This window comes from Leopardus geoffroyi, chromosome A1 (assembly GCF_018350155.1).
Source record: "Leopardus geoffroyi isolate Oge1 chromosome A1, O.geoffroyi_Oge1_pat1.0, whole genome shotgun sequence".
Classification (NCBI taxonomy): Eukaryota; Metazoa; Chordata; class Mammalia; order Carnivora; family Felidae; genus Leopardus; species Leopardus geoffroyi.
Genome location: NC_059326.1, coordinates 124,399,185 through 124,425,140, shown reverse-complemented (window position 1 = coordinate 124,425,140; position 25,956 = coordinate 124,399,185). Strand labels below are relative to the sequence as shown.

Below are 25,956 nucleotides of genomic sequence, written 5' to 3'. Positions count from 1 at the left end.
TGTGGGTTTGAGGCAGAGCCTCATTTGTTTAATAGTTTCATAATGTTTTACTCTTTGATAGAGCAAAACTCCCTCAGTACTCTTCTTTTTTTTTTCAGTTTTATTGGATAATCTTACTCATTTTTGTTGACTTTTAAAAAAAATGTTTATTTGTTGAGAGAGTGAGAGAGAGTGGGGGAGCAGAGAAAGAGAAAGAGGGATAGAGAGAATCCCAAGCAGGCTCCGTGTTGTCAGCACACAGCCAGATGCAGGGCTGGATTCATGAACCGTGAGATCATGACATGAGCCAAAATCAAGAGTCAGACACTTAACCGACTGAGCCACACTTTTTTTGTTTGTTTTTGCTTTTGGAAGATATTACATTCATACATGTTCAAGGTATAAAACAATATCCAATGAAAAATCTCCCACCCCTGCCAAACTCTCTAGCCATCCAATTCCCCTTGCTGGAAGCAAATCAATTTAAGCAGTTTCTTAAGTATTTTTCCAGAGAGATTCTATGTATAGATAAGCAAATAGTTAAATATATTCTCTTTTTCTTCTTTAAAGCATAAACTTATCCATTTGTTTTCACAAATGAAAAGTAGTAGTATTTCCCTGAACCCCATCCCCTAAAAACCTATTGAAACTTAAAAAAAAATTTTTTAAGGGGTGCCTGGGCGGCTCAGTTGGTTGAGTGTCCAACTTGGGCTCAGGTCATGTTCTCATGGTTCATGGGTTCAAGCCCTGCGATGGGCTCTGTGCTGACAGCTCAGAGCCTGGAGCCTGCTTCAGATTCTGTGTCTCCCTCTCTCTCTGCCCCTCCCCTGCTTGTGTACTCTCTCTCTCTGTCTCTCAAAAACAAATAAATGTAAAAAAAAATTTTTTTTATTTTTGTAAGTTTATTTATTTATTTTGAGAGAGATAAAGACAGTACAAATGGAGGAGGGGCTGATAGAGAGAGGGAGAGAGACAGAATCCCAAGCAGGTTGCCATACTGCCAGCACAGAGCCTGATGCGGTGCTCGAACCCACAAAGCCCTAATATCATGACCTGAACCAAAACTAAGAGTCAGATGCTTAACTGACTGAGACACCCAGTGCCCCAAAAAACTATTGAAACTTTTACTGAAATGACTTTAAATTTACAAATGAATCTGTATAATAATTAAAATTTATTATACTATTTAGTTGTCCTATCTGGGAATATGGCATGTATCTCTATCAATTCAATTCTTCTGTTACATCATTCAGCAAAATTCTGTAAGTTCTCCTCAATTGGATTCTGAATATTTACTCCTGGGAATTTTTTTGTTTTCAGTGTAAGGAGGAGTCATTTCCTGCTTATATTATTTTATTATAAATTTTTATTTGTAAATTATTACAAATTATTTTATTATAAATTTATTACAAATTTATATTTACTTTTAAACCTCACTAACTTAATCAAATCTTATTACTTCTGTTGTTTTGTCACTAATTTTCTTGTGCCATCCTTGTGCAGAGGTTGAAACTAGATGGACTGTTTTCAAATCCTGCTCTGCCACTTAACAGCTTTGCAACTGTGGGGCAATTATATTAAACTCTTCTCTATGCTTCAATTTCTTCATCTGTAAATTGGGATAAATATACTATCTACTTCATAGAATTGTTGAAGCGAGTAAATAGCTGAATTCAAATGAAACTCTTAGGACAGTAAGGGTGGCTGTGTGGTTCAGTCGGTTCAGCTCTGACTTCAGCTCAGGTCATGATGTCACAGTTCATGGGTTCAAGCACCGCGTGGCACTCTGTGCTGACAGCTCAGAGCCTGGAGCCTGCTTCGGATTCCGTGTCTCTCTCTCTCTCCCTGGCCTTTCTCTGCTCGTGCTCTCTCTCTGTCTCTCTCAAAATTAAATAAACATTAAAAAATTAAAAAAAAAAAGAAAGTCTTAGAACAGTATATGGAACATTAGTCATCTGTAAAAGTTGGCTGTTATTAAAATTATGATAATTTTGCTCTCCCTTTGTGATTATTGTATCTTTTTTTTTGGTTTCATACTTATTGCATTAGGTAAAATTTGTCTTCTTTCTTTCTCTATTGTTTTGCTATTATATATGATGTTTGGAGTTGATTAGAAATAAATGTACTTAATTTAGGATGTAAACTTTTACTCTTAGATATTAAGCATTTTTTAAGTAACAGATATATCAAATTGTATTAAATGCCTGTCTATTCTTTACTTGCATTATCATGTATTTCCCCTTTGTTCTAGTGGTGTGATATATTTTACTAATTGATAACAAAAATCAAAACATCTTTATAAATGATAAACTGTTTGATTATGGTGTATTATTCCTTAAATATTCAATTGAATTTGATTTGGTAGAATTTAAAACCTAGAATTTTGTACTCACAAATTAAATTATTCTGTAGGTGCTTCTGTGTGTGTGTGTGTGTGTGTGTGTGTGTGTCTGTGTGTCTGTGTGTTTTACCAGTTTATGCTGGCCTTAAAAAATAAATCAGGGGGGTGCCTGACTGGTCCAGTTGATAGAGCATCCAACTCTTGATCTTGGGTTTGTAAATTTGAGCCCCACGTTGAGTGTAGAGACTACTTAAAAAATAAATTTGCTAAAAAAGAAAAGCGATTAGAAAACTTTCAATCACTTTTCTGTGCATCAGTATGAGAATTATTTGTTCCTTTGTCATATTTATCTCAATATATTAAAGGAATTCAGTCAACCTCACTTTAGAATCTTTATACTATTACCGCTAACTTTAATTGTTTCCTTGGTGTACAAACAGCTCTTCATAGATAACATTTCCAATTTTCAGCAAATGTGTAAATTGTACTTTTGCTACAAATGAGTATAAACTGCAGAATGGTGGCATCTGTCAGGCACAATGCTGAGGCACACAGCTTGTGCAGCAGAGTGGAGAGCCAGGCGCAGGCTCTATTAGAAAGAATGGAATGTGGAATGACCATCCAGCACCAGAGAAAGGTCACAAGTTCACTGGAATATGTGAGAGCTCTGCCTCCTGAGTGAAAGGGCAGTTATATATAATAGTCCACATGGGTCACAGGGTGGAATCTGAGGCCTGATAGCCTGCAGCCTTTTCTGAGTTTCACCAGCTACCTAGGTGCCTTTGGGTAAGTCACTTTCCTGCCCTAAGCCTCAGTTTCCCCATCTGTAAATGGGAATAATTTGTAGTACCTAGTTCATAAGGTGAAAATTAAATGAGTTGATTTACAGAAAGGGTTTAGTGCAGTGCCTGGTGCATAATAAGCATAATGTTACTGTTAACCATCATTATGATTGTTCTTCAGAGGGTGACAGAGACATGAAGAGCACAATAACAGTGGATAGTATCATAGTGACTGGAGACATTGTTGTGCTGTAGAAGTGGTCGTATAATAGTTCTCACTAACTCTAGGGTTGTTCTGAGTTTTTCAGTTCCTCCGAATAAGCTACCAAAAATTCTAGAATTCAAAACTCTGCTAGAAACATAAAAAAGCTAAGAACCTTGACTGCAGACTGACCACAGGACTCTTTGGAATGTGCCTGAGGTGCACTTTGGCTATCTCCCCAAGTTCATGTGTGCACCACTGCAGAGAGGGCAGTTCTAGGGTCCTGCTTTCCAAGCCACAGTTTCAGTGAACGGAAGGTAGGAAGAGCCTCCTGTAAGGAGTTAATAATGATTTAATATATGATAAGGTTGCCATTACAAATTACGAAGGAAACGGAAAATTATCCAATAATTGACTCTTTGGGAAAACATTGTAGTATACAAAAATAAAGTTTAGAAATTCTATATTAATTATAGTTAAGTGTTAACTGTTAACATACTTATAAGTCTAAGGTCCCACAATTTCTGACCTCTCTAATCATAAAAGCAATGAAATAAATTTTTAAAATGCAATATCCATGAATTTTGAAGATGTATTTTTCTTTTTTTTTTTTTTTTAAATTTTTTTTGAACGTTTATTTATTTTTGGGACAGAGAGAGACAGAGCATGAACGGGGGAGGGGCAGAGAGAGAGGGAGACACAGAATCGGAAACAGGCTCCAGGCTCCGAGCCATCAGCCCAGAGCCCGATGCGGGGCTCGAACTCACGGACCGCGAGATCGTGACCTGGCTGAAGTCGGGCGCTTAACCGACTGCGCCACCCAGGCGCCCCGAAGGTGTATTTTTCAAGAACCAACAAAGCACGTGGGAACTTAAGTGCCAAACAGGGAAAATAACTGAAGCATAGGTAACAGGTGAAAAGCTAGTGTACTTACTGTATATAAAAGTATTGCAAATTAATTAGATAAAGATAAATGCCTTGAAATAATAAGATATAAGGACACCATTAAATGATAAAATGGCCATAAACATATGAAAAAACTTCCTCTCAGGAAGAATAAATAAATGGCCATTGAAAATTATATAATATTTTCCATCTTTCACATCAACATTCATTTTTTTAAAATAATAATGTACACTATCATTAAGAAAGATGAAGTGGGGCGCCTGGGTGGCTCAGTCGGTTAAGCGTCTGACTTCAACTCAGGTCACGATCTTGCGGTCCGTGAGTTCAAGCCCCGCGTCGGGCTCTGGGCTGATGGCTCAGAGCCTGGAGCCTGCTTCCGATTCTGTGTCTCCCTCTCTCTCTGCCCCTCCCTCGTTCATGCTCTGTCTCTCTCTGTCTCAAAAAATAAATAAACGTTAAAAGAAAATTTTTTAAAAAGAAAGGTGAAGTGGTGTGCTGTCAAAGCCTGCTTGGGGAGGCCAATTTAACAAAGAGTCAATGAATTGACTCCCACGTTCACTTCTAGGAATATGTCCACAGCAAATAATCAAAGACGTGGAAAAAGATATATATGCAAGAATATTATGGCATTATTTGGAATAGCTACAGAACCTTCGATTCTCCAAAAAGAAAAAATTTAAATGTCCTATGATAATAAAAGGATCAAATCAATTATGGCTAAGTTCAGTCAATGGGATTTATGCCACATTTTATAAATAACATTTTAAGGGGCGCCTGGGTGGCGCAGTCGGTTAAGCGTCCGACTTCAGCCAGGTCACGATCTCGCGGTCCGTGAGTTCGAGCCCCGCGTCGGGCTCTGGGCTGATGGCTCAGAGCCTGGAGCCTGTTTCCGATTCTGTGTCTCCCTCTCTCTCTGCCCCTCCCCCGTTCATGCTCTGTCTCTCCCCATCTCAAAAATAAATAAAAAAAAACATTAAAAAAAAAAAATTTTAAATAACATTTTAAAATCTTACCTTAGGACATGGGAAAACATTTATGATCAAATATTAAATGAAAAGGGGCAAAAATAAAAATTACATGTATAGCATAATCTCATTTAATAATGAATAAATAGATATGTGTAAGTGCAGGACTATGCTCAGAACTGTTAGTCATTGATTTTGTTACAATATTAAAATACCTCTGTGCCCTCTGATCAATAGGGACCATCCATCCTTCTGTACCAATCATTCCCTAGGAACACAAACACATTACCCACAATTTAGCAGCTAAAAAGTTATAGATCCCACTCCAGCTGTTAGGCCTGCTTCCATTCTGATGGAGGCTCTGATAAACCAGTTGTTAGATACTCTTAATACAGACCTCTTAAAATAGACCCTTGACCTGGTGCCTTATTGCGGAAGGGGAATTGGGGTGGGGAAGGGGAGACAGAGATTCACTTAGTAAATAAGTAACAAAATGCCCTTATTGTTAGCCAAACTCACACTGTCTTAGAAGATCTTTTAGTCATTTTTTTTCAGGTTCTATCATTGTATTCCAACCGTGGAAAGATCACAGTGTGAGAGATTAAAGAGTTGTATGGCTAGCTTGGCCAGCTAGTCCTGTCCCACCAGCAGCCACAGGCATGAAGTCACTGTCCTTATCCCTGAGGCTTAGTACCTCAGGGTGCTATAGCACCTTCTAGGACTTTGTCCCTCCTGGGTTTTTTTTTGCCTCCTGGCCTCACAACTTTTTGGATGTTTTATCCCCTTTGCTTGCTCCTCAGGAGTCTGCCCTCTCATTTATACAGCCTGTGAGTTGGGTTACCACTCATTTTCAGTCATATCCATTTTGAGTGCAGAATGGGGAGCAAGAGACAGTTGAGATTTTGAAGGAGAAGATGGAAAGGGCAGAGGCTCTCACAATTTCTCATTCTGAAGCAACCAGATCCTTCAGGCTCACAGGCTTCTGCTCTTGCTAGCATTTCTCCATACCCCCTCATTACATCATACAGGCAGGTAGAGGAACAGAGGTTCCAGGAAGGAAGAGGTGGGAAGGAAGCCCATTGCGTCACATAAGTTAACTACATACAACACATCAACATCTTAATGGTGATTATCTTTGAGGATGTATTTTCTTCTTTTCATCTGTATTTTGTAGTTTTTATAAAGCAAGAGAATATTATAAATAAAATAACATAAAATGATAGATCAATTGAATCAAAATACCTGGGGATAGCATTTGAACATCAGTTTTTTTTTTTAAGCTCCCAAGGTGACTCTAATGTTTAGCCAGTGTTGAGATCCAAGGATATAGTCAACCTCTAATTTCACAAAATAGGCAGCTGAACCCAAATAGATTCACAGTAACACACTTGGATAATATGCTCATTGTTCAAAAAGAGGATTCTTTATGAGATTCAGATTTAAGTGAGAATTCACATCTCTTAGTTACTGAGAAGTCATTTCTGTTGCCACTGTTTTAGATCTCATAATATTAAATGTATAAAGTTCTGATAATACAGTATAAACCAGCCTTACTTTAACCATACATCTATATTTGATAGTTGACAGAAGCTGTTCATTTAACTCCACTTAAAATCCTAGTGATAAGCCTTACAAAATTATTTAAAGGAGAAGACTCCTTCTTTCACTACTTTTCATAACTCTTTTACCAAGGATTATGAAAAATGAGACTTCAGTTCTTTTCCTTTTTTTTTATAAATTTTTTTTAACGTTTATTTATTTTTGAGACAGAGAGAGACAGAGCATGAACGGGGGAGGGGCAGAGAGAGAGCGAGACACAGAATCGGAAGCAGGCTCCAGGCTCTGAGCCATCAGCCCAGGGCCCGATGCGGGGCTCGAACTCACGGACCGCGAGATCGTGACCTGAGCCAAAGTGGGACGCTCAACCGACTGAGCCACCCAGGCGCCCGAGACTTCAGTTATTATATGCACTCTGTTCAACTTGTCAAATGGAAAAGAATATGCTGATGCAATCATATAAACACATAATTATCAAGTATCTACAATACATCCAACACTACTCTAGCTTCTACTATCTAATGTTAGAGATTTTTTTCTCCTGTAATAAAGGCAAAACTATACTACCAAAATTCTAGTACAGACATATAAAGAGTGATTATTCACTAGGTTTGGCTTCATGCTCTGCCTTTTATTACACAACAACGAAACCATGGCAGGAACAGACATCTTTAAAAACACATGGAGACAGCCATTCAGGAACTTATTGTCAATTTGTGACTGTGGACAGAAAGCAAGTGTAGAAATTTTCAGGGTCAGTTCAAATTTAAAGAAAATTTAAATAAGTAAGAGATCATGTCCAATCTGAATTAACTATTGATAAAGAGGGAGAAAGAGAAGTCAAGACAACAAGGACATCCATGGAAGACCAGCTGACAGAATGTGTCTGCAACAAGGCTTCAGGAACAATGCAAAGCAAAGGGACTACAGAGTGACAGACTTGTTCAATCTCTAACGCTGGAACAGACAAACTAAATTTGTTTTCTTAAACTGTTTTCAGGAAATCAAGGCACTAGGAGCATTTTTTAAGTGGCTACAGTAGAGGGCCACTTGAAAAATGTCTTTTAGAGGACCCAAGGAAGACCTCCTTCTCCAAACCACTTCCAGCCCAATAGTCATTATTCATCAACAGTAGGTGATTTGTTATTTGGTTCTCCACAGAAGTGAGAAAGACATGTAGAACCTCAATCATGAAAGGAACCTTAGCGGCCAACATTCTATTCAGCACAGGTATCTAATTAACAGCATCCCAAGCTTTGTTGGTCAGAACCCACTTAAACTTGGGTAGTGATGAGAAGCACACTAGCTCGCAAGATAAGCTCTTCTAGTTTTGAATAGCTCTAGCTATTTGAAGTCTCAATTAGGTCAATTTCTACTCACCAGAAACTACCCACCACTAGTTCTCCCTGTGTATCTACAGAAAACAAATCTAAATCCTCTTCCAGTTTTCCAGTATTTGAAAATGGTGCTCATGTCTTCCCTCAGCTAACAAACTCTGACTTTTCACCAATTCCTCACCTCCCAGAGTCCCCAGGTAAAATGACAAATACTTGATGTATACACCTCCCATTTTTGGAAAGTGAAAAAGATAGGTTGAGGGATGTATTTGATCTACAAAAGAGTTAGGGGTATTGAAGGAAGGGTGGTTGAATAACAACACTTGGCTTCCTTTGCAATTTCCAAAGGCCAACTAAGCTAGCACAGTCCTTCATAAAATTCATTTAAAATTTATACCTGCCTAATTGCCAGAGAACTTACTGACACAGTATTTTAACATCAAGATGTCCACAAGACTCCAATGGCTGAGAAACCCCATTGAAAATGCGTGCTAAATCACTCAATCAATCCATTCATTGAACGGATACTCAAAGCCCTATGCTTTGAAAATTCAGTTCTTCTTAAGAATTAGTATTATTAAAATGAAAGTTCATTCTATGAAAATACATTCTAGAGAGGCATCACTATTGAAGTTCAACACAGACATGCTTCTTAAAATAGTAAATTCCATTTTCCAGTGCCCCCAGACCCCACCTCACTACCACCCCAGGTTCAATAGAGATGCCAACTGTGGAATGACATTCACAGGTCAGAAGAAGCACCCCGAGGAACACAGTGCAGCTGAGATTCAAAGAAACACAACATGTGCTACATCACAAATCTAGTTATTAAGAAAGGTCTGATGGTGGCCAGATATTTACCCTAGAGATAATATTGTTGCAAGACTTCCTCCCCACAGAATGAAATCTCCTTTTCTACTCCCAGGGCATGAAAGTTGCTTTGAGTACTTGTTCTCTCAGCTGGCATATGCAGAAAATTTGGAGCTATTTTTCTCTTTAAAATGTTAGAAAGAAACTTTTTCCTCCTTTCATATGACTGGTACTTTATAAAACACTCTTAAATCTTCAGCCAATACACCCTGAGGGACTGGAGGAAAAAACAGGAGAAATACCAAAATGTTTCAGCTCACAAGATCTCTGTAGCCTGCCCAGCAATGCAAAGGGTGTCATTAAGGACATAGAAGACAGAGAGTACTATCTACACTAAAGAAGTAATATTAATAATAATTGACATGATTTCAGTGCTTACTCTGTGCAGGCATTGCTATAAGCACCTTACATGGATTAATTTATTTAGCTCTCCAGACAGCCTTACCAGGTAATTACTATTCTCACGCATTTGACAAATGAAGAATATGAATAGAGAGGTTTAGCACTGCACCCAAGGTCACACAGCCAGCAGGTAAGCGGCAGTGCTAGGGTTCAAACTCTGGAGGTTGGGTCTATGACCTTATGGTTTTTCTATGTTGCCTCCAAGTAAGTATGCAGTTTGTCACATAACATATATAATGAGTCGAATGAAACTACTTTTGTTTCAATTCCATGTATCAATGATTTTAAACTTGTTTCTGTACTTCCAAAGACTTCCAGACTGACTTTTAATTCTGTCCAGCAGGACTGACACCATTCTAGTTCAGGGACCAGGTCAAGGCCCACAGAGACTCTTCATCACCAGTGGGTGGCAACATTGTCACATGGAGCCATCAGGGTACAGTGTAGGCCTGGCATCCTTCCTAAAATTACAAAGGCCTCACCACCTTATGGATAAGTCATTCCAGGCAGCTCCCAAAATGCAATTTCTCTACTATCCCTAAAACACCCAGGATAATCCTGCAGGAGGAGAGAGGGATCTGAATTAGGAGAATGCCCAAGAAACTATTCATTTAAGTGATTCTTCATCTTGCCATAGCACTGGTATATTTCTGTTGTCAATTGCACGTTTGTATTCCCACTAGGGTGTGTCTTTCTTAAACACAGAGACTCTACAACCTTTGTCCCAGCAATTTCACTAGCCTAAGGGTAGATGTTGAGTAAATGGATGAGTGATTAAACTTCAATTCCTCACAGGCAATCAATTCCACGGCAAGCAACAGTTTAAGAAAGATCTACAAAGTCCTCTGTTGGATCTAGACTTCATAGTGATTCTAGAGTGGGTGATCCACCCAAGCATCCTCAGGATAGAATGAACTGAAGAAAGCCCCTTAAGACCATTCTTTAGACTCTTGAAACTGCAATACCTAATCTATTTTCACATTGACCAGGCTCTTCCACAAAACGGTCACAGCTTAAGCAGAACAAGTGTCAAGCTGACCTCTAGGTAAATTTCAATAAAATAAGCCAGTAACTGATGCAGGCAATGGCTTTCCCAAGAAACTCCTCCATAATAACTCAAGGACAGAACTAGAAAAGGGGCCTACATTTGTGTAAATCTGAGAAATTCTGAGGAAGGTCCTCTAATCCCAAACATTTCTACTGGCCTGTCATATGTCTGAGATTCAAAGAAACACAACAAGTGCCACTATTAAAGAGGTAGGCACTTGGGGCGCCTGGGTGGCTCAGTCGGTTAAGCATCCGACTTCAGCTCAGGTCACGATCTCGCGGTCTGTGAGTTCGAGCCCCGCGTCAGGCTCTGGGCTGATGGCTCAGAGCCTGGAGCCTGCTTCCGATTCTGTGTCTCGCTCTCTCTCTGCCCCTCCCCCGTTCATGCTCTGTCTCTCTCTGTCCCAAAAATAAATAAACGTTAAAAAAAATTAAAAAAAAAAAAATAAAGAGGTAGGCACTTAAGGTTAGGTAGACAATTTGTGATACCTCCAGAAAACGTTCAGGGTTTTTAACCATGAAAAATGAGGGAAATAGATGATTATAAGAATGCCTATCCTTCCAGTTTTTAGGTGAAAATTGATACAATTTTAAAATATGTATCTGGTTTTATTTATTTATTTATTTATTTATTTATTTATTTATTTTGAGAGAGAGAGATTGAGCACAGGCAGGGAAGGAACCGAGAGAGAGGAGAGATCAAGAATCCCAAGCATTCTCCGCACTGCCAGTGCGGAGTCCCATGTGGGGCTCAGACTCACAAACTATGAGATCATGACCTGAGCCGAATTCAGACGCTTAACCAACTGCACCCGGGTGCCCCTGTACCTGTTTTTTTTTTTTTTTTGTTTGTTTTTTTAATTTTTTTTTTCAACGTTTATTTATTTTTTTGGGACAGAGAGAGACAGAGCATGAACGGGGGAGGGGCAGAGAGAGAGGGAGACACAGAATCGGAAACAGGCTCCAGGCTCTGAGCCATCAGCCCAGAGCCCGACGCGGGGCTCGAACTCACGGACCGCGAGATCGTGACCTGGCTGAAGTCGGACGCTTAACCGACTGCGCCACCCAGGCGCCCCTGTACCTGTTTTTTTAATCTAGGGTATTTGTAAAGAGCAGAATTAGAAAAAGACATATATATTTTTTCTTTTTCAGTACTTTGTCGAATATCCAGGACTTGTTTTCTCAGTTATAGACATAACTAGGCTCTGTTTACCCATTTAGTAATATCATGTTATTAAAGTATTTTTTTAATGTTTGTTTATATTTGAGAGAGAGAGAACACATGAGCAAGTGAGTGGGGAGAGGCAGAGATACAGAATCCAAAGCAGGCTCAGAGCTGCAAGCTGTAAGCACAGAGCCCAACACGGAGCTCAAACTTATGAGCAGGGAGATACTGACCTAAGCCAAAGTCAGATGCTTAATTGACTGAGCCACCCAGGTGCCCCAGTAGTAGCACGTGTAAAGCTTATAAGACATACCCCTCAGCAGTTAAGGAAAAGACTTGACTTACTTCAATAATTTTTAAAAACATAAACTCATCTAGAGAATTTGGAAAATATAGAAATTTCTAAAGAACATCCAAGAGATGATCTCTGTTGTCTTTTTGATGCATATTCTTCCAATCTTCCATATTTCATGTTTATACACATACAACAATATCATTTTTATAAAACATAGTCTACATCTATTCACACGCTTCTTTCTTCCTATTTGTCTCTTTTCCATTTTATCTACTTTCAGTCTCTCCCCCTCTGTGTGAATTCTGGAATTTCTCTTTATGCACCCATACATAAGTCTGTCTGTTTTACTTTCACACAATTAGAGATGCAAGACCCATTCAAACCATGTGCTGGATGTAGTTAGATGATACTAGGTAGACAAATAGGTAGATGATAGATACATCGATAGACAGGTAAGCCAAGAAAGAAGGAAAGAAGAAAGAGTTCATGTATTGCTGGTTTATTTAGATCTTCTGCATATAAATGGTTTTGTGACCTTCAGTAGAAAAAAAATTTCTTCTCTTTTAGATTCATTAATGACCATCATTCATCCTTCTCCTTATACTTACTATTTTATTTCTACATCACTCTTTCTCATTTTCACAGGAATTCTTTGTATAGTCTTAAGTTTACAGCTAATTATTTTCATTGACCACAACTTAAATTGACTATTTCTACACATCCTCTGCAGAAACCCCTTCATTTCCTGTTTCTTAATGGCTCAGTGGTTGAGTATGACAACTCAAGGCTAGAAGGAACTCTGAAATAGGTTTTCTTCTGCCTCATACATCTTCCTGTTCCCTTGTGCTATGCTTCATGCTGCTGAATTCCTTCTACAGTACACTTCTTTGGTGGCTATCTAGCCAGTATTGGCCATCTTCAGTGTCAGGAAACTCACTACCTCTTGAGGTGGCCCATAATATTTTTACAGTGCTTTAACATTTAAAATACCCTTTTCTCTGTCATTGTCACTCACTGCTATTTCTAACTGCTGGGGTTCCATGAAACAATTTAACCATAAAACTCTTTGCTTAAAAACTTGTTTGATGGGAATGCAAGCTGGTGCAGCCACTCTGGAAAACAGTATGGAGGTTCCTCAAAAAATTAAAAATAGAACTACCCTACGACCTAGCAATTGCACTATGAGATATTTATCCAAGGGATATAGGTGTGCTGTTTTGAAGGGGCAAATGCACCCCAATGTTTACAGCAGCACTATCAACCATAGCCAAAGTATGGAAAGAGCCCAAATGTCCATCGATGGATGAATGGATAAAGAAGATGTGGTATATATACATATACATATATATATATATATATATATATATATATACATACATACACACAATGGAGTGTTAGTTGGCAATCAAAAAGAATGAAATCTCACCATTTGCAACTACGTGGATGGAACTGGAGGGTATTATGCTAAGCGAAATTAGTCAGAGAAAGATAAATATCATATGACTTCACTCCTATGAGGACTTTAAGAGCCAAAACAGATGAACATAAGGGAAGGGAAACAAAAATAATATAAGAACAGGGAGGGGGACAAATCATAAGAGACTCATAAATATGGAGAACAAACAGAGGGTTACTGGAGGGGTTGTGGGAGGGGGAAGGGCTAAATGGATAAGGGGCATTAAGGAATCTACTCCTGAAATCATTGCTACACTATATGCTAACTAATTTGGATGCAAATTAAAAAAAAAAAAAACTTGTTTGAAAAACAGCTCTATTTACAACAGCATCAAAAAATAAAATAAAATATCTAGGAATACACTTAACCAAGGATGCTAAAGACTTACACACTGAAAACTACAAAACATTGCTGAAAGGAATTAAAGAAGACACTAATAAATGGGAAGACATCCTGCATTTCATGGATTAGAAGATAATATTGTTGAGATGTCAGTGCTACCCAAAGAAATCCACAGATTCAATTCAATCTTGATCAAAATTCCAATTATACTAGATAGAAAAATAAATATTAGATAAGGAAAGAAGAGAAAGAAGAATTTATTGTTTATGTAATCTTCTGCATATAAATGGTTTTGTGACCTTCAGTCAAAAATTTTTTTCTATTTTTGTAGAAACAGAAAAATCAATCCTAAAAAGCCATGTGGAATCTCAAGGAGTCCCAAACAGCCAAAATAATCTTACAAAAGAAAAATAAAGTTGGAGGTTTCAAAACTTCCAGATTTCAAAATATACTACAAAGCTACAGTAATCAAAACTCTGTAGTACTAACATAAAGTCAGGCATATAGATCCATGTAACAGAACTGTGAGACTAAAAATAATCCCAGACATATAAATCAACTGATTTTCAACAAGGGTGCCATGACCATTTAATGGGGAAGAATAGTGCTGGAACAATTGGATAGTCATATGTAAAAGAAGAAAAATCAGACCCTTACCTTAACACCATATACAAAAATTAACTCAAAATCAATGAAAGATACAAACATAAGACCTAAAACTATAAAAATCTTAGAAGAAATTATAGGGGGAAAGCTCTGTGACATTAAATTTGACAGTGATTTCTTGGATATGATGACAAATGTATAGACAACAAAAGAAAAAGTAGACAAGTTGAACTACATCAGAGTTAAAAGCTTTTGTGCATCAAGGGACATGATTGGCAGAATGAAAAGGCAATCCACAGAATGAGAGACAATATATGCAAATCATAAATTGATAAGTGGTTAATATCCAGAATATATAAAGAATTTTTATAACTTAACGCCAAAACACAAACAACCTGATTAAAAAATGGACAAAGGACTTAAGGAGATATTTCTCCAAGGAAGATATACAGATAGCCAATAAGTACATGAAAAGATATTCAAAATGACTAATAATTGGGACATGCAAATCAAAATCATGAGATATCACCTCACAACCATTAGACTATGTACTATTAAAACAAACACATCAAACGATAACAGGAAATAACAAGTGTCAGTAAGATCATGGGAATATTAGAAACCTTCTGTGGTGTTGGCAGGAATATAAAATGGTGCAGCCAGTGTGGGAAACATTATGATGGTTCTTAAAAATTGTTTAATAAAATTATCATATGATCCAGCAACTCCACTTTTAAGTTTATACCCAAAAGAATTGAAATCAGGGTTTCAAAGAGATATTTGAATAAGCATATTCATGATAACATTATTTGCAATAGCCAAAAGGTGGAAACAGCCCAAATATCCATCAGTGGATAAATTAATAAACTACATGTGGTCTAAACATATAATAGAATATTATTCAACCTTGAACAAGAAGGAAATTATGACACATGCTGCAACATGGATCAACCTTGGGACATTATGCTAAGTAAAATAAGCAAGTCACAAAAGCACAAACACTGTCAATTCCACTTGTATGAGATTGCTAGAGTAGTAACATTCACAGAAAGTGAATGGTAAAAGTGGAATGGTAGTTTACAGGGGCTGGTATGAGAGAAGAGTCAGGAGTTACTATTTTAATGGGTACAGAGTTTGAATTCTGGAAGATGAAAAGAGTTCTGGAAATGATTGATGGTGATGGTTGCACAACACTGTGAATGTACATAATGACCCTGAACTGCACACTTAAAAAGGGTTGAAATGGAGGGTACCTGGGTGGCTCCATCAGTTGAGCATCTGATTTTGACTCAGTCATGATTTCACTGTTCTGAATTCGAGTCCCACATCAGGTGAGCTCCGCTTCTCTCCTTCTCTCTCTCCCTCTCTCGCTCTCTCTCTCTTTCTCTCTCTCAAAAGAAACAAACAAAAAACATTGAAATGGTAAATTTTTTGTTACATATTTTTCACCACAATTTTTTACTTAAAAAAAATCTTCAAATATCTGAAGGCTGCTATCATGACCCAGTGGAATAATCTCTGGTGTAAAGACATCTATTTCTTTGGGGCGCCTGGGTGGCGCAGTCCGTTAAGCGTCCAACTTCAGCCAGGTCACGATCTCGCGGTCCGGGAGTTCGAGCCCCGCGTCAGGCTCTGGGCTGATGGCTCAGAGCCTGGAGCCTGTTTCCGATTCTATGTCTCCCTCTCTCTCTGCCCCTCCCCCATTCATGCTCTGTCTCTCTCTGTCCCAAAAATAAATAAACGTTGAAAAAAAAAAAAAGACATCTATTTCTTCAATTGTTCCTCAAGTGACATGAATGAAATCCATACATACCCCATTCTGGTCACTCTGAATGTTCTCCAACCACCAATAGCCCATTTAATCCACACACAGGCCATAGACCTCAACATAACACTGACCAGTTAAGAACAGAAAAGCCTATCACCTCCTTCAATCTGTTTGCTAAACGATTAATAATACAGCCAAAGCTCCTACTAGTTCATCACACTGTTCATTCCTACAAAGCAAACTACGAAGCTAAACCCCTAAGTTCTTAACTGATGTGCCACTGCTAAAACCTTTTTAGCTCTTAGAACTCTTTCAGTGATTCAAAGGAAAAAGCAAATACATAAACTATGCAAACTGACAAAAAAAGAATTTATTGGCACATTTAAATTTAATGGTGGGGACTTGAAGTGTGGCTTGATTCAGGAGTTCAAATGATGTCACCGGGTCTCAATTATTTCCTTCTTTTTGTAGAACTCTGCTTTGCTCCTTGTGTTTTCTTTATTCTTAGATAGTCTCTATACCCATGAGATGCCTCCCAGTCTCTCCCAAGTTCATGGGTGGTGGAATAAAGCAACAGTATTGCTCCCAGCAATTCTGATCAAAGCATATTGCCATTCATGGCCTCTGATTGGGTCACGTTCCTGAACCAATCTCTGTGGCCAGATAATGCTGGTGCTGAGTGACTTATTTCCAGGTCATGTGTTCTGCCCCTGACCAGGGATGTTGTCAACTCCACTGAATCAGCCCATGGTCCAAAAGTGGAGAAGAGCTGATCCCCAGAGAATGCTCAGGTTAAGGTCACCTGTATGCTGAGGGGGTTTTGAGCAACAATAACTATAAAGTCAGCTACCCTTCAGTAAGTCCAACTGAGTGTTTTAAAACTAGGATACATTGCCCTGTATTTATTCCTATTAAATACAATCTTATTAGAATCCTCTTGGAAAGTTATTTTGGGGATTCTAATTCTATCAAGTAGTGAATTCCTTGTTTGTCTCAACTGTATATGCTCAACAGTGTGATGAATGTGCCTTACAGATTTGATTGCACTCAATATTGAACAGATTATAATCATGTGTATATATGTATTATAAACATGTTATATAAGATGTAAACATGCTGTTAACACAGAGCTTCACAGCCCAACACCAAGATCTTCTTTCTGAGGTGACATTCCAGCATCTTTGGATGTGGTCATATAATCAGATACCAGGCCCATCATTTTCCTTAAGTGTGAGCCCTATTTTGGGGCCCAAAGACATCATTATCAACCTTTAAAAAATTCCTAGACTCCTAGGAGGGCTTCCAGCAGAGTAAATGTTCTGTGCAAAGTATGAATTCTTTATCTAGCCATCATCAAAAAGAGGCCTTCTTCTCTATTTGCTCCAGATTTCTCATATTTCCTAAACACAAACACACACATGCACAAAACAAAAGTAGTAGCAAAGTATATATAGTGTCGTCTACATGCTATTCTCTGTTCTAAAAGCACATAGGATTAAGTATTAATTCACTTATTCCTGACAACAACTTTATGACATAGGTGGTTGTCGTCATCATCATCATCATCTCCATTTTAGAAACAAGGAAACAGGCCCAGAGCAGGTAATTTCCCAAATTCACAGAGCTAGTTAGTAAAAACCGGGACTTGAACCCAAGGTGTGTGGCTGCAGAGTTCTTATGGCAGAGGGGACATTTGACATCTCTCATCTCCTATTTCCAGCCCCCAGGCAAATGCGCAGGTGAGCCTGCTTTAAAAACACCACCACCTACAACAAATTTACTGTGGATAAATTAGGGAACCACTCACTTTACAAAGCAGCTTGTTGTCGTAAGTGAACCATTTGCAATAACAAGCTCCATCTGGGACAGGTCAACTGGTTAAAAAATCACTAATCACTTCCCAGAAGTACTGGGGCAGAGAAACCCAGCCAATAGGTTAGGATCACTGCCAACTAAAGATATATTAGAACTGTAAAGTATTTCTGGTGCAGTGTCTACATTCATAGAAAAAACACAATTTAAAAAACTTTTCTTACATATATTTTCCCTGAATAATGGCTATGTATGGGGGGAAATTGTAAAAGTAGAAGGACTCTGCATAGCACCTCACTAAAGCTCCCAGCCCTTACGGTGCTCCCCTAGGGTCACTTGACCCACAGTTCTGTTGTCACTTTTGGCAGTACTATTAGTTGGTTCAATTGGTTTAGTCTTGCACAAAGGTATAGTACAGGTGGCTACCAAATTCAAAGCAATTGCATACAGGTCTCTTCTTTCTGGAAACAGCATGTCATGTAACCCCAGCTGGTTCAAATGAAGAAGTTTGCAGCAGAGAGGCGGCAGCGTGGCGAGAATGGTGTTTGTTACCAAAGGGAGCCCAGTAAGAGCTGGTTCTAGGGAGGAGGAACATCCTGGTGGGAGAGCAGCAGCTACTATTAGACACTACACCAGGGAAAGGCAGAAAGAAATTCCCTACCTCTTTCCCTTCTCCCTACCAGTCTCTTGCCAGTGTCTCCTATGGGCAAGCCAAAGAGGGAGGGTACCTGGGTGAAGTAGTCAGCAAGCATCAGCCATCAGGGAACACAGCTGAGGGGAATAGACTGGAGAGGATGTCAGAAGAAAAGAAAATAATGCAATATCTCCATCAGAGGTAGGTAAACTGATTCACTGAGTTTAACAAATTTATCATGTTTCAGATCAGAGGGGAGCCTAGAACCAACATGGGGTCCCATTTTCCTTTCTAGTCTCACTGATTTTGAGAAGCCTGAAGGCCTAGAAAGAGTCACAAAATCTCAGAGGACATCTAATCCCTCAGACTCCTTCCCAATATATGGTAATGTTACAACATGACCCACAGGGGTCCACCTTTCTTCAGAAGCATTGAGGTTGCTTATAAGAGGATGACTCAGCCTCCTGCTCAGATTCATTAAAGAAGTTTTCATGAATCACTTGTATGTGCGATGTTGTGGGTGTTGTTACTCTTTCAGTGAATTTGCTACACACACGAAGTGTATCTCTTTTTGATTCATGAAGGTGACTCATCTGAGGAAGTTGACCTGACCATGGTTTATCAGGCAGCTTCTAATGGAGATGTCAATGCTCTGACCTCAGTAATTCGTGAAGACCCTTCCATCCTAGAATGCTGTGACAGTGAAGGTGAGCTATTTATTCATTTTTGAAGCCTGCAGAATGTTCTTCTCTATTCTTTTAGAGATGGTCTTCAGAGGTGAGCACTGTTAAAATTACATCTAACAGGCCATTTGGTACTGGAGGGACAAGGAGTGGCTTGTCTTTAAATGATGGTCTTGGACACAAATCTTCCAATTTTTTTTACACCATTCATATAATGAATCTAGTTGATTTAGATTTATTTTCAACTTATTTGTATGAATGACTAAAGTAGATACACCAAGTAGTTAAAAAAGGAATATAGAAAGAGGGCTATTTTTGGTGGCAGTGGATGTTGGGAAAGTATGACTATTAAAGCCAGAAGCAAAGACCTGCTTCTCAGAAGATGGAGTAGATGTACTTGTTTCTCTATTCCTCCTGCTAAATATAACTAAAAATCCTGGATGTTGTATATAATATAAACATAAGAACACTCCCGAAGGTGGAGAGAAAATGACAGACCGGCTGGGACCATGTGACCCAAGGAATAAACACTGTGGTAAGTTTCTTGGGTTTTCTTTTTTGCCTCTTATATCCCAACTTGGAGTTGAAGAATCCAACAGCTCAGAAGGGCCAACAGTCACAGACCAAAAAACAAAAAAAGAAAAACAAAGCCCCAACAAAAGCCTGCCCTCTAGCCAAAGAACCAGGAAAGGGACCACATAGCAACACAGAAAACTTGTAGACAGTAATGAGTCTACTCCAACCAAACATCACACAAAAAACAGACAAATGAGAACCTGTGGCTTTAGGCTCATTATTCCAGCAAAGACCTAGTAGAGATCTTGGACCTCCACCCCAACTAGTGAGCCTCCCTCCCCCTAGTTGCCAGTACTCCCACCCAGTAATGAAGAATCTTCTCCCTCAAATGTCAATGGAAGCTAAATAGGGAACTTGGACCTGGCAATAATGAGGTCACAAGTACATACCTTCTCCCCCTTTGGAGTATTGTCAGGGAAAGCCAGCTAAAATAGAGGGTTTAAGTAAGATTAAGCAACTCAACACAATATCCCAAATGTCCAGATTTCAATAAAAAACAATTTGTTATATCAAGAAACAGGAAGATCTCAAACTGAATGAAAAAAGATAATCAATAGATACAAAACTGAGATAATAGATGTTAGAATTACCTGACAGATTTTGAAGAGGTCATGAAAAAAAAAAAAAAAACTTCAATGAACAATTACAAACATCCTTGAAACAAATGAAGAAATAGGAAGCTTAAACAAAGAAATAGATGATATAAAGAAGAACTAAATGGAAAATTTTTAACCTGAAAAATACAATAATCACAATTAAAAACTCCGTAAATAAACTCAGCAGCAGAGTGAGGAAGCAGAGGGAAAGGATCAACAAACTTAAAAATAGAATGATAGAAATGAGCCAATCTGAACAACTGAAAGAAAATAGGCTAAAAAAAAAAAAAAAAAAAGAGCATCAGGCACTTGTGGGACTATAACAAAAGTGTTTGGGTTTTTTGTTTTAATGTTTATTTATTTTTGAGAGAGAGTACAAGTGGGGAAGGAGCAGAGAGAGAGGGAGACAGAGGATCCAAAGTGGGCTCTGTGCTGACAGCAGAGAGCCCAGTGCAGGGCTCCAACTCATAAACCATGAGATCATGACCTGAGCCAAAGACAGATGCTCAACCGACTGCCACCCAGGCACCCCATAATAAAAAGTTCTATCATTGTTTTTTCTGTGTTAGTACTTGTGTCATTAATGATTTTTAACCAGCATACCTGTCCCATGAAGAGCTTGAGAATCCCTTATCATGACAGCAAAATGTTTTGTAAAGTGAGTAGTTGTCCCTAACTTATCAATAGTAGTTTTTTTTGTTTATTTGTTTGCTTGTTTCTTTTTAAAGGAGATTTACTTGTACATCTGCTTCATGGCTAATAATGGGAAATGAGGAGAGACAAATGTTTGATACTACTTGTGTGATAAGTGCAAGAGCCAGACTGGGTTCAATCCTAGCTTGTCCTGCCTATGAGTGGAAGTGAAAATATATCTTAGAATTTGTGTGACACAGGCAAAGCAATGCTGAAGGAAATGTATGACACTAAATACATTCATTAGAAAAGAGGAAAAATATCAGTCAATAATGTAAATTCTTACCCCAAGAACTTAAAAAAAGAACAAAATAAACCCAAAGGAAAGAACTAATAAAGAAAGAATAGAAATAAGGGTAATTGAAAATAGACAACAATAAAGAAAATCACTGAAGCAAGGAACTGATTCTTTGAAAAGATCAATAAAATTGACAAAATTCTAGCAATAAAAAACAGACAAAAAATGAAAGAAGTCACAAAAGACCACTGTCAGGAGTGAAACCAAAGATATCACTATAGACCCTGCAGACATCTAACCAATAAAAAGGAATTACAAAAAACAAACAAACAAACAAAACCTCTACACCCATATATTTAACTATTTAGATTAAATGGGTCAATTCCTCCATAAAGATAAACTACCACAACTTATCCAATAGGAAATAGACTATTTGAATGCCTCTACAAATATTAAGGAAAGTACATTCATTATTTTTAAATTCCCAGAAAAAGAAATGTTTGGGCCTAGATAGTTTCCCTAGAAACTCCTACAAAGTTTTAAATAATAGTTAACACCAATTGTAAATAATCTCTCCCAGAAAATATGGGAAGGAAACTCTTTTCAGTTATATTTATAAAGCTAGTATTACCCTGATATTAAAACCAGATGATATAAAAGATGATGTAAAAAATTAACCTAAAGACCAATCTTCCTCATGAATGTCGATAAAGAAAGCCTTAGTAAAATATTAGCAAATATAATTCAGTAATATATAACAAGATTTATATACCATGACCAAGTGGGATTTGTTGTAGGGATGTGTGGTTCAATATTTCAAAATCAATCAATGTAATCCACCATATTAACCAGCTAAAGAAGAAAAATCACACAATTATACCCATGAATGCAGAGAAGTATTTGACAAAATTTTACATACATTTATGATTAAAAACTCTCAGAAAAATAGGAATAGAGGGGAAATTCCTCAATTTGACAGAGTATCTATAAAACAAAAACAAAAAAAACAAAAACCTAGAGCTAACATTTTACCTAATGGTAAAAAAGTCTGAATGCTTTACACCTAAGATCAGGAACAAAGCAAAAATGTCCACTCTTTCTTATATTCAGCATAGTGGTGAAAGTTCTAGCCAGTACAAAAAGGCAAGAAAAGATAATAAAGGCATATCTATTTAAAATGAAAAACTAATAATGTCTCTTTTTGCACAGCTTGATTTTACACATAGAAAATACTAAGGAGGCTACCAAGAAAAACTTCTACAACTGAGTTCAGGATACAGGTCACAGGATATAAAATCAATCCAGAAAAACAAATTATATTCCTGTATACCAGAAATGAACACATGGAATCCACAATTAAAATTAAAATGCTATTTAAAGTCACTCAACAAAGAATAGTTAGGTGTGAATATAACAAAATACATGTAAGACTTGTATACTGGAAATTATAAAATGCCAATGAAAGAAATCAAAGGAGATCTAAATAAATGGAGAGATATGCCATGCTCATAGATTAAAAGACTGAAGATAGCAAATATGCAGTGCTTTTCAAATTCATGTGCAGATTTAATGCAATTTCTATCAAACCCCAGCAAGATTTTTTGTAGATATATACAAAATTATCTAAAATTTATATAAAAAGGCAAAGGAAGTAGTATAGTTAAATCAATTTTGAAAAAGAATAAAGCAAGCACGAGAGCTTAGGAAGATGGAGGAGTATGAGGAAACTGAGCTCACCCCATCCCACATTTACAACTAGATATCATCCATATCCAAGTCAATAAACTGGAGAATGATCCAAAGACTGGCAGAACAAATTTAAAAACTAAATATAGAGAAGAAACTGCACCTGAAAGTTTAGGAAGATCGGAAAGGGGGAAGGAAGCTACCTGCAGGAGGGAGGGAGTTGTGCACTGCAGGGAGAGGGCAGAGAAACAGGCCCTTGCACCAAGGTGATCACATGAGGAAGACTGATACCCATAATGTTTTTTCTTCAAAAACTAGAAGGGCTGAATTCTGTGAGTTTTTAAAAACAGTGGGACTTGGAGCCTGGAGCTTTAAAAGTCAGCTGACTCAGCTCTGGGTGAGCTGGGAGAGTGAATGATAGCTGGGTCTCTGCCCTTAAAGAGATAGTGGACTACATGGAGAGACAACAAAAAAACTGGAGTTTACATAACACCAGGACACATGGGAGACAGATGTGTTCATACTGATTTCTGAGCACACTGGGGGACTTCTCTGAAAATGAGGGACTTGCAGGCACCATTTTCCTCCCCTGCCCCCCAGCATAAACACAGAGCCACCTGGGGGAGGTGGGGCTGCACAGACATTTATAGCCTTGGCCCAGGCTCAAGGCAAATTTTGTTAAAAGTACACATATGCCCCACCCAGCCACCAGGTGAACAACTGCTATCTAGAGCCTGGCCCAGCGACAGCACAGCACCCAGCCACACGCCCCCTGCCATGTAGTGCAGAGCTTGCAGCCACCACAGCAGTTGAGGTGATCCAGCATAGGCCTAGTGGCCCAACACAAATTTTGCTAATACTGCCACCCTGCTCCCAAGTTCCCCAGGGGTCATGCACCCTCAGAGCTGCTCTGCCTGGGTCCACTAACATCACAGAGAGCTAGCACAGTCCACAGCAGGCAGAGTCAGTGCAGACAACTGTACTGAAAAGAAAGGTGACTCAGATGCAATAGCAAGGCATAAGCAGCACACCTAGGATACTCTCCTGAAGTGCCAGGTCTTGATGAACAGGGGACACTACACTGCAGGGCACTCCAGGACCTCCTTTTCATAAAGTTACTACTTTCTTTTTTTTTTTTTTTTTTTTTTTAATTTTTTTTTCAACGTTTATTTATTTTTGGGACAGAGAGAGACAGAGCATGAACGGGGGAGGGGCAGAGAGAGAGGGAGACACAGAATCAGAAACAGGCTCCAGGCTCTGAGCCATCAGCCCAGAGCCTGACGCGGGGCTCGAACTCCCGGACCGCGAGATCGTGACCTGGCTGAAGTCGGACGCTTAACCGACTGCGCCACCCAGGCGCCCCTAAAGTTACTACTTTCAATAACAAAAGACATAGCTGACATTCTTAAGACACAGAAACAGACACAGAGAGGTAGACAAAATGAGGAGACAGAGAAATTCATCCCAACTGAAAGAACAGAACAGGGCCAGAGCCAGAGATCTAAATGAAACATTTTTTTTTTTTCAACGTTTTTTTTTTTTTTTTATTTATTTTTGGGACAGAGAGAGACAGAGCATGAACGGGGGAGGGGCAGAGAGAGAGGGAGACACAGAATCGGAAACAGGCTCCAGGCTCTGAGCCATCAGCCCAGAGCCCGACGCGGGGCTCGAACTCACGGACCGCGAGATCGTGACCTGGCTGAAGTCAGACGCTTAACCGACTGCGCCACCCAGGCACCCCTGAAACATTTTTAAGTAACAATGCCTGATAGAGAATTTAAGCAATAATCATAAGAATACTCAGTGACTCCATTAAAGATAGTAACATTTGTATTACAGGAGCCCCAGAAGAAAAAGAGAGAAAAGGGGGCAGAAATTTTCTTTGAAGACATAATAGCTGAAAACTTTCCTTATCAGTGAAGAAAGGAGATATTTATATCTAGGAAGCATAGAGAATTCCCATCAAAATCAACAAACTAAGATGTATGATAACATTTACAAAATATAGTGATAAAGAAAAAATCTTAAAAGCAGCAAGACAGAAGAAGTCAGTAACCTACATGGAAAAGCCCAAAAGGCTCATGGGAGATTTCTCAACAGAAACTTTGCAAGACAGAAGGGAATGGCATAATATGTTCAAAGTGCTGAATGGGAAAAATCTGCAGCCAACAATACTCTATCCAGCAAGGCTATCATTGAGAACAGAAGAAGAGATAAAGCATTTCTGAGACAAACAAAACCTTTCATGATCACTAAACCAGCCCTGCAAGAAATATTAAAGGTGACTCTAAATGAAAAAGAGACCAAAAGTGACAGTATAAAGGCAGGAAACACAAAAGCAGTAAGTGAATATTTCTGTAAAAAAAAAAAGTCAAAAGACTCACAAAAACAAAGGATGTAAAATATTGTAACATATATCTAAAAGGGGGAGGAGAGGGGAAAAGAATGGATTTAAACTTAAATGACCATCAAATTAATATAGACTCCTATATGATATGCATAAGAGGTTATAAACAAACCTACATATCAAACCATATATCAAAAGCCACTAATAAACATACAAAGTATAAAGAGAAACAAATCCAAATATATCACTAAAGAAAATCAGCAAAACATGAGAGAAAGACAAGAAAAGATCAGAGAAAATCTTCAGAAACAACTACAAAACAAGAAATAAAAAGGCAATAAATACATATCTATCAATAATTACTTTGAATGTAAATGGACTAAACACTGCAATCAAAAGACATACGGCAATAGAATGGATAAAAAACCACACAAGACCCATCTATATGTTGCCTACAAGAGACTCTTTTCAGAACTAAAGACACCTGCAGAGTGAAAAATGAGGGGATGGAGAAACATCTATCATGCAAATAGATGTGAAAAGAAAGCCAAAGTAGCAGTACATATATCAGACAAACTAGACCTTAAAACAACGACTGGGGGCACCTGAGTGTCTCAGTCAGTTAAGCGTCCAACTTCAGCTCAGGACATGATCTCACAATTCATGGGTTC

General features: G+C 38.4%; 1 protein-coding gene across 5 annotated transcripts in view; it reads left to right on the top strand.

Moving 5' to 3' along the window:
• ANKRD55 (ankyrin repeat domain 55) overlaps positions 1-25,956 on the top strand; it is a 195,758-nt gene that overhangs the window by 109,205 nt on the left and 60,597 nt on the right. For all 5 annotated transcript variants that reach the window (XM_045493602.1, XM_045493567.1, XM_045493583.1 and 2 more), the window contains one exon: positions 19,051-19,173. In XM_045493602.1, coding sequence (XP_045349558.1) covers positions 19,051-19,173 — 123 coding nt within the window. The remainder of the gene's footprint in view (positions 1-19,050; positions 19,174-25,956) is intronic.